Source organism: Callorhinus ursinus, unplaced genomic scaffold, assembly GCF_003265705.2.
Source record: "Callorhinus ursinus isolate GAN/ISIS: 27379988/994484 unplaced genomic scaffold, GSC_fseal_2.0 scaffold15, whole genome shotgun sequence".
In the NCBI taxonomy this organism is placed as follows: Eukaryota; Metazoa; Chordata; class Mammalia; order Carnivora; family Otariidae; genus Callorhinus; species Callorhinus ursinus.
This window is the reverse complement of record NW_027397077.1, coordinates 39,707,833-39,716,918: the sequence shown is the minus strand read 5'-3', so window position 1 is coordinate 39,716,918 and position 9,086 is coordinate 39,707,833. Positions and strand designations below refer to the sequence as shown.

Genomic DNA, 9,086 nt, shown 5'->3' with positions numbered 1-9,086 from the left:
GTATTTTTCTTCTTAATGTTTTCTGTAGTGCTCAATTTTTTTCACAGTGAAATTTCATTTTTACACGAAAAATAAAGTTAAAAGAAACAATGTGGTTTTTAAAAAAAAAACGAGATGAGGAGGGGCACTTGAGTGGCTCAGTCGGTTAAGCGTCCCACTCTTGATTTCAGCTCAGGTCATATCTCAGGGTCATGAGATCGAGCCCTGCACCGGGCTCCATGCTTGGCACAGAGTTTGCATGAGATTCTCTCTCTCCCTCTCCCTCTCCCCCTCCCCAAACTTGTGTTCTCTCTAAATAAATAAATAAATAAAATCTAAAAAAAACCCCACCAGGGTGAAAAAGAAAAAAATTGAAAATTAAATAAATACATACACACATACATATGGCTCAGTCAGTAGAGCACAGGACTCTTGATTTGGGGTCGTGAGTTAGAGCCCCACGTTGGGTGTAAAGATTACTTAAGGAAATAAAAAAAAAAAGAAAAAGAAAAGAAAAAAGAAAAGAAACCAGGGTTGGAAAGAAAAGGGCCTGAGCATGAAGACAGTTGCTTGTGTCTGCAACGCCCCTCCCCACTTAAGCCTTTACAGAAACACAGGTCTCTCACAACAGAGCCACACAGAGACACACCCGATCTATTTCCTTTGCTCAGCACCATTTAATGTATTCAAGAACAGCTTTTTTTTTTTTAACTCAAAATAGGAAACATCACAGTCTCTTAGAAGCAATACATTTAATACAGTCATAAGATTTCAAATGAAAAACATATATTATTCATGCTACAGGTTTTCAATCCTCCTTGGACAACACAAAAAAACACAGTACTCAAACTGCACGTTTTCACAGGATGAACACGAATCTCACTTGGACACAAAGAAAGATTAAAACAAAATTGAAACCAACCTTGAACAAACCCAGCAACAGCAGGCTTCCTGACATCCCCCATCCCGTTCCACCCTCGAACACACACTGCTGCCTGCTCCCCAGCATTTCTTCCTTCCCACCCAGGAGCTCAGTAAAGTCAGACACCAAGATGTGTGTCACTGAATGAGTACTACAGCATGCTTAAAAAACAAAGGCCAATTTATTAATTGAATGTTGAAAGAGGGGATTAAGATGAGGTGAAACAAAATCTAGGGGAAACTGTGGGGCACTGTCTTATTCACTTCACACTGATTTCAGAGCACAGGAATTGTGCTCAAAGGTTAGTATAGGAACTACAGATACCAAGAAATATCCCATTGTTTATAAAAGGAAGACTGCACTAATGTCTACAAAGAGCTTATAATACCATGGGAAAATATTTAAGTTATAAAGTTATAACTAAGAAGGCAGAATACAAAACTGTATATTGAGTATGATCTCAACTATGTAAAATCAAACCAACCACAAGATGCCCTAAAAAGGCCAAAGTTCAAAATGTTTTGGGGCTGTATTCAAGTAGTGTATCTACAGTCATCTTTTTTTTCTTTTACTTTACTGTCTTTACCAAAATTTTCTCTACTGAGGGGATTTTTTTTTTTAACTATTAGTTACCAAAAAAGAAAGCCTGATAGAAGTACTGAATTTGAGTTAATCAATTTAAGTCCAGCCTGTAAGAAAGGACTTGTACATTTATGAAACTATGAAACATTTCAGGCTACTCCCTGAATCCATTGTGTGTTATGAGTAACTTCTGAGTGGAGGGTTTCTGCCTCTCCTCCAGCCAGGTACAAAGTGTCACCAGATCCTGCCTGATGAAAAATGTTGAACTAGGAACCTTGCAAGTCCAGATGAGCCCGCAAGTGACTCTCCTTAGTGGTCCCCACTGCCCTAACACCGCTGGCCCCTGGTTAAAACACAGGCAGCATTAAAAAAAAAAGAAAAGAAAAGAAAAAAAAATGCTAAGCCAAACAGAAATGTAGTGGATTTACAAAAAAGTAACAGAAATACCCACACTTACCAAAACCTATTTACAGTACAGTAGTAGTTCCTTAATACTAGAACTAAACAAGAGGACAGCTATTTTCTCCTACCTTCTGTGCAGACATCAAGTTTCAAAAAAGCGATCATCACAATAACTGTGGAAAGCTAATCCTGGTTTAGAAACAAATAAAATAGAACTACAACAACAGCGGACAGAGAAAAAGCACAAAATTTAGAAAGTTATAAAAAGTGCTTTCTATAAAAGTGATTCCCTTTAAAACATTTGTTTACTGTATACACTGTAAGGTCCCCACCTCCCCACCCCCCAAAAAAGGGCAAAACCTCCAAACACTTTCTACCAAAGTATCCACTGGTTTGTTCATTCAACAAACACTGACTGAAGGCTATCATAATGTGTGAGGCACTGGGGTCTCAAAGAGGAGACAGACTTGTCCCTGTCTCAAGGACATCTCTGTCTTCTCAAAACGGGAGGCGGACACATCGCCAACCACAACACAGTAATTAAAAGCAGATGCTACTGCTTTCTTACAATCAAAGAATATGCTGCAATTCTTATTGAATTACTTACACAAAAGTCCTTACATAGAAACTTTCCTGACTTACTAGGAGGCAAAAATGCAACTACCCAATGAATACTTCTAGAAGGGGCAGGCATTAAATTACATTTTGTGATATTTGCCCCTAAACATCACAATGCCTAGTGAAGTCAGTTAACTTTCCTTTAAGCAATGGAGGATTTTTTACTCTGAGAATGAGACACCTTGAATCTGAGAATAAGTGACTAGTCCTAAACACAGATCAAGACTAGTCAGTACCATCAAAGGCTCAGACTCAGGAGTGCAAATTTCAATTAAAATCCTCAGTCTCCCCTTCCAGCCGTTGATTTTCAATATGCTCCTGTGTCAGCCGCTCCAGGTCTTTCCTTACATTTGGGTGGTCTTCCAGATCTTCATAGAGTGATCTCACGATGTCCAGTCTCCTGTAATTCTCAGGCTTGACTAGGCTTCGGACAACCTGGAGGCACCGCTCTTTCAGAGTATACACTGTAAATGCAGAAAACCAAATCCTCAGCAGCAGACTCAAGCCTTGGGACAAGGGATGAGCAAGAGGCTTTGCCAACCATAGCAATTCCATTTACTATAGACAGACCTCACTTTGGGCAAAAAAGTGAGTACATCTGTGTGGCCAAGTGTAACGTGATGGCCCTAACGGACATCTCATGGTATGCAGGACCTCATGTAGTAACTTCCCCTTACAAGTGCGCTAGGCTTGTGATGTGCTTTAACTAAATGAATGTGGGTGACGTAACAGACACTGTGCCCATTCTGAACCTAACCTTTAAGAAGCCCTGGCAACTTCCACTTGTACGCTTTCAGGAGCCCTGAGCTACCCTGCACAAGAGACTACACAAAGAGGAACAAGCCCTGAGAATGCATGGGAGAGAGGCCCAGCCACCAGCCAACCCGCCAGCAGTCAGCCACACCAATGACCACCAATGAGCAGAATAACCACCTATCTGAGCTCAGCCCAGACTGCAGAATTATGAATAAACACTTTGGGGGTAGCTGTTAACACAGCAATAGATAACCAAAACAGTTTGCAACTGGATTTTGAGGAACTCCAGTTCTATTTTAAACTCACTGGGGAACTTACTCTTTAAGGGTATCCTATAAGGCAAAATTTACATTTATCAATTTAACTTATCAACTTACCAATTTTTGTACACCTACTTCCTTAAAACAGGATCCACATATATGTATCAGTTTGAACCGTATGAAGCTACAGGTATTTGGGTTTGTTTTTATGATTTTATTTTTAAGTAATCTCTGTACCCAACTTGGGGCTCAAACTCACAACCCCGAGATCAATAGTTGCATGCTCCACCAAGTAAGCCAGCCAGGCGCCCTTGTATTTGGGGTTTTTCAATCCACAAGAACAGCAGTTTCTTTGGGTTCAACCTAATAAAATCAACAGAGTTGTAAACAAATGGTAAACTATGATGTTAATGTTTTTAACCTGCTTGGCACCGTGAGCTTGGATGGGTTAAATAACATTAAAAGATACAACACTAGAAGCCATGGTATCTCATTCTCTATACCTTATTCCAGACTCCAGCGCATTATTCTGCTCTAAGGCCAGGTAAACAAAACGCATTCATAATTCTACGATCAGGTATTTTATTTACTTATTTATTTAAAAAAATTTTTAAGTAATCTCTACGTGGGGCTTGAACTCATTACCCTGAGATCAAGAGTCACATACTCTACTAACTGAGCTAGCCAGGGGCCCCTACAATCAGATATTTTAATTTAGCCCATCTCTGACAAGCCCAAGAGCTTCTGAGAAACCACAACATCTTTGTTCAATATAGAGCATACAAATAAATCTGTTCCATTTTATTTGTGGTGGAGAATAGGACACAGAAAGGTTGATAACTTGGTTAGCATCCAGTAAAAACCAATAAAGGTTTGGCTCGTTCAAGTGGCTTATTCTCTACTTATTACAACAGCCTTATCTTTTTATTTATTATTTTTACTTATTTATTTTTAAGTAAGCTCTATACCCAATGTGGGGCTTGAACTCATGACCCCGAGATCAAGAGTCACATGTTCTACAGACTGAGCCAGCCAAGAGCCCTCAGCCTTATCTTTTTAAAAAGTAAGATGGAGGGGTGCCTGGTGGCTCAGATGGTTAAGCGTCTGCCTTCGGCTCAGGTCATGATCCCAGGGTCCTGGGATCGGGTCCTGCCTGGGGCTCCTTGCTCGGCGGGACTTGCTTCTCCCTCTGCCGCTCCCCCTGCCTGTGCTCTCTCTCTCTGACAAATAAATAAAATCTTAAAAAAAAAAAAGCAAAATGGAACATCAGTACCTGGCAGTGTGATGTTGGCAAAAATAGGCTGTCCATCAACATTGAGAGATGGCACAAACAGCTCAGTCTGGTTAACCAGAAGCCCATCATATGTCCCTGCATCTCGGAAGAGCCAAAGGTGACCTGTTAAAACAAGCAGAGGCTGTTAGGTAGCCACGCACCCATTTCCTTCATCTTCCTGGATTGACACTGAAGTACTCACTTCTCATTCTGCTTAAATATCAGACAAAGCCCTTCCAATAATACTATCTTACCCAATCCTCACAATAGATCTATTTATATATGAGAAAATAGGTCTAAAAAAGCCAAGCGACTTGCTCAAGGGGACAGGGACAGTAAGGAAAAAAAGAGCATGTACTTGAGGCTCCAAATACCATGCCTTTTCTGCTACCATGGTCAAAAAGCAAAGTACATGAATTGCAAATCACACCAAACACTGCAAACTAAAACAAAGAACTTAACCAACTCCTTACATCTGTGCTTCTCAAGAACAAGAAGGTGCAAAAACATCCTGTTGACAAAAAGGAGCCAGACAGAAAAGGGTACATTCTGTAGGAAAAGACACAGCTAATCTATGGTGTGAAAAACCAAAAGAATGGTTTCCTCTGTAAGAGAAGCGATTGGGTGGAAAGGGACAGGAGGGAACTTTCTGAAATGATGGAAACGTTCTAATCTAGAATTTGACCTAGGTGTTGCTATATTTGTCAAAAATACATCAAACTCTAATATCTGTGCATTTTACTATATGTATATTATACTTGAATTTAAGAAACAAATACATCATATGCCAAGAAAAAAGAGGGAGGGGAAGAAGGAGGGAAACCCCCCCCAGACCTAACGTTCTATTAAGGGAGGTAGAGATTTTGTCTGAATAAAGACATCATTAAAAATGAATCAATTACCTAATTAGTTAATTAAATACATCATGTGTTCCTGGTGCACAAACTTACTTGAAGATTTGGTGGAAAAACTTAAGAAATGTAACTGGTAATTTTTTTTTATTATGGTAAAACATACATAAAATTGACCACTTTTAAGTGTACAGTTCAGTGACATTAAGTACATTCACATAGTAATTTTTTTAAATTTTATATTAAATCAGGCACAGATAAATTTTGGAGAAGAAATTCACAAATTCTTAGAGGAGACTACAGAAATGTTGATCCCTGGAAGAATTGTGTTCTCCCTCATTTAATAGCAAGGGAAGTTTGGTGTAAACATTTGAAAAGCATTTCTGAGTACGCCCCTCTCAAGGCAAAAGGATCCACTGGGATCCTCCCAGGATGGCTGTGAAAAATAACGGAGTACTACTTATCTTTTTGAAAGCTATGGGAAGATTACTGTCTCCCTAGGTATAAGGCCTAGTTATCCTTCACCTGGGTTATTACAACAGCTTCCTAACTGGCTCCTCACCAGCAGTCTTCCCTCTCCAAACCGCTGAGCAACCCGGGGGGGCGGGGGGAGCTTTTCAGTATTAAAATCTGTCACTGTCATTTCCCTGCTTAAAAACGCAATGGCCCCTCACTCCCCAGGGGAAAAATCATCTTTCAGGCTTCCTCTCCCACCATTCCGTACCTTCTCCCAAGACTCCAGGTGTTGTTAGGCCATGCGGTTCCCTCTAAGCTACAACTCTCAACTCCTCTCTTGGGTCGGTTAGCCCCTATGCATCCAGCGGGCCTCCTTTTCTTCTGCTCTGGGAAGCTCTACGTGAAACTACACACCCCCTCCCTTCACTGAGCAGGAGCCGGCTCCAAGCTCCCACTTTCCGCTGTGTTCCGTTCCTCTAGCAGCAACTGGGACACACTGGCTGGTCATCTGTGTATGCGGTCGTCCGTCCCCGCCCCCGGCCTGTGTTCTCCCGGAGGCAGGGACCTGGCCCACTTGGGGGGACCTTGGAGAACGTGAGATTCTCCCATTCACGGACTGAACTAATAGGCATTAGGTAGGGAGCACTTTTAGTGGTAAATACACTTGTAAGGGGAAAAAGTCACCTCACGTGAAAATTATTCGGTCCTATAGAGAATTAGCTGCCACTTCCTAGCAGCGTCAACCCGGATCTGTCACATCCTCTCAGGGGCACCAGCAGGCGCTCGCTGCGCCCCGGGACAAAGCGGGCTGGCGCGGTCGGGCTGGGCCGGGCCAGGCCAGGGCGACCCCGGCCCGCCTACCTCGGTAGCTGTGGATGCGGCGGCCCGTGCCGGGCGGCAGCGTCGGGTAGGGCTGCGGCTCACCGTCGAAGTTGAGCCACACCGGCAGCACGACGCGCGGGCTGCGGTTGCAGAAGATGACCTGCGACGGCTCACAGGAGTTCACTGAGCGCAGCACCGGCCGCGGCTGCCCGGCCTCCATCTCCTCCTCGGCGCCCGGCTCCTCTGGGTCAGACTCTTCCGGTCCGGACTCCTCGGTGCCCGACTCCTCCCCGCCGTACTCTTCAGGGCCCACCTCCTCGGCGCCCACCTCCTCCGCACCTGCCTCAGCCTCTTCCACGTTCCCTGCCTTCCAGGGCATTACCTCCCGGAGCCTAGACAACCCGAGCCTCAGCGCCTCGGGATTTGCGGGCCTCACGGGGCGGAGCTGGGCGTGCGTGCGCGTCCCCGCAAGCGTGCGTGCTGTTTTCGCGCGCTCTCGGTCGGGGGTGGAATACTGTACAGAAATGGCGGGCTTGAAACTGTGCGCAAGCGCAGGTGGGACCTCCGGCCACGGGAACCGAGCACCCAGGAGGCGGAGGCTGGTGTCAGGCCACTTCAGCCGCGAGTTTCCCCGTGGATTTTTTTTTTCGCACCAATGACACAGTATTTCCTTGACTTCATTCATTCTCTTGATACCTTCATGGTTTTTGCCATATTCTCCCTACCAAATGCGCTATTATTTATTTAATAAATTTCTCGTTCGTTTAGTCTACATTTTGGGTCAACTCGAATTTTGTATAGAAGAGTATAATAAAGTCACAAAATTTGCCTTATCTTCCTAGTTTCCCCCAGCCACCCAGTAGAAGTCCACGGAGGCGAGAAGTACTACGAGTTTTTTGTACTTCCTTTTAAAGGTATTTTCTGTACTCACACAAAGCAGTTTAAGAAATTTTATATTATTACCATCAGTGGAAATTCGCTCTCGTTTGCCGCAGAAGAGAGTACAATGTAACTAAGTTCAATGGAAACAGTTATTAAGTTTTATCTATGGTCTATTGAGTCTGCTTTTTCTTGGTTCCACCGGTTTAGCCAAGTGTTAAAGATTAAATGCCAAGTGTTAGTTGTCACACCAACTTTCTTCTGGACATAATCAGAAGGATTAAAGGAAATTGAAATGAGACACTTTCAATCCTGTGACACTGGAGTCTGTGGGCCCTCTGAAATTCACACCCACCTGGGTTCTCATTCTGCCTGTAGCTGCAGATATGTGATGGCAAAATTCTTTAAATTCTCTGTCTTTGCTCATTTTTAAGAATTAGGTCACAAAACTGTGGACAAGTGTTAAGTGGAAAGTAGTAAGTGCCCAGCACATCGTAAGCACTCAACAAATAGCAGCAGTTAATATTATAAAGATAAATTAAACACACTGTCTCTGTCCTGAAAACTCTCACAGGCTACTGGGCACGCATACAAGACATATTGTTACAGTATGATATTGGTTGCAAAACAGCAAGGTGTAAAGTAGTTTGCTGGGCAAGGCTTCCCAGGAAGAGTTATATCTGGGATGGACTTTGAAGAATGGACCTAAGAGCTTTCCTTTCCCATGTCCCATCAGACAAATATCCATGTTGGATGTCAAATAAAGGCTCATAGACAGATTTCCCAATCCAGTTTGCTTCTCATTGATTTTATACCATTGCCTCCAAGCCCAGCACTCCTACAGACCTAACACTTACTGGAAATCCACCTGGAGGCCCAAGCCAGAGAGGGACATAGATGTAAGCTCATAGCCCAGTATAATGGCCCCAATATTTAAAAGAAATGGCAGAGAGAGAAGGGACAAGTAAATGTTTTGTTTTGTGTTTGGCTACACCCCTGGGCAGCTGTTCTCAATCAAATCTGCAAAAGCAGAAGAGGTTTAGATCTATGATTTTAGATGTTTGATGACCCATCTGAGCAACCTCATTTCAGTTTGTTCGACTGCCTGACAGGAAAGAGTGAGGCAAACTTCTTCACAAACCATGTTGGAAAATGGCAACCCCATTAAAGTGAGGGAAAGTTATTTAGGATATGGAAATGAATAAAAATATAGTGGGAAAAGCTATCAAATTGTATGTGTAATGTGATGACCTTTATGCAAAATACATGTAATTATTCCCCGAACC

The 9,086-nt window shown here is 43.0% G+C and overlaps 1 protein-coding gene across 3 annotated transcripts; it reads right to left on the bottom strand.

Annotated features, from left to right (window-relative positions):
• Window positions 1–633: 633 nt before the first annotated feature.
• Window positions 634–7,389, bottom strand: VHL (von Hippel-Lindau tumor suppressor). Of its 3 annotated transcripts, XR_003210758.2 has the most exons (4): window positions 6,961–7,389; window positions 4,793–4,915; window positions 3,637–3,882; window positions 2,833–2,967 (listed from the first exon to the last, which is right to left on the bottom strand). XR_003210758.2 is itself a non-coding variant. In XM_025885391.2 (3 exons), exons 1-3 carry the CDS (start codon window positions 7,298–7,300, stop codon window positions 2,771–2,773), a joined length of 597 nt encoding a protein of 198 aa, XP_025741176.1. In that variant the 5' UTR covers window positions 7,301–7,389; the 3' UTR covers window positions 634–2,770. The 3 variants fall into 3 exon arrangements, 2 of the variants coding, with proteins under 2 accessions (XP_025741176.1, XP_025741175.1); XM_025885391.2 differs by lacking the exon at window positions 3,637–3,882 and having other exon boundaries at window positions 634–2,967; window positions 7,024–7,389; XM_025885390.2 differs by lacking the exon at window positions 3,637–3,882 and having other exon boundaries at window positions 634–2,967; window positions 6,961–7,387.
• Window positions 7,390–9,086: the final 1,697 nt, after the last annotated feature.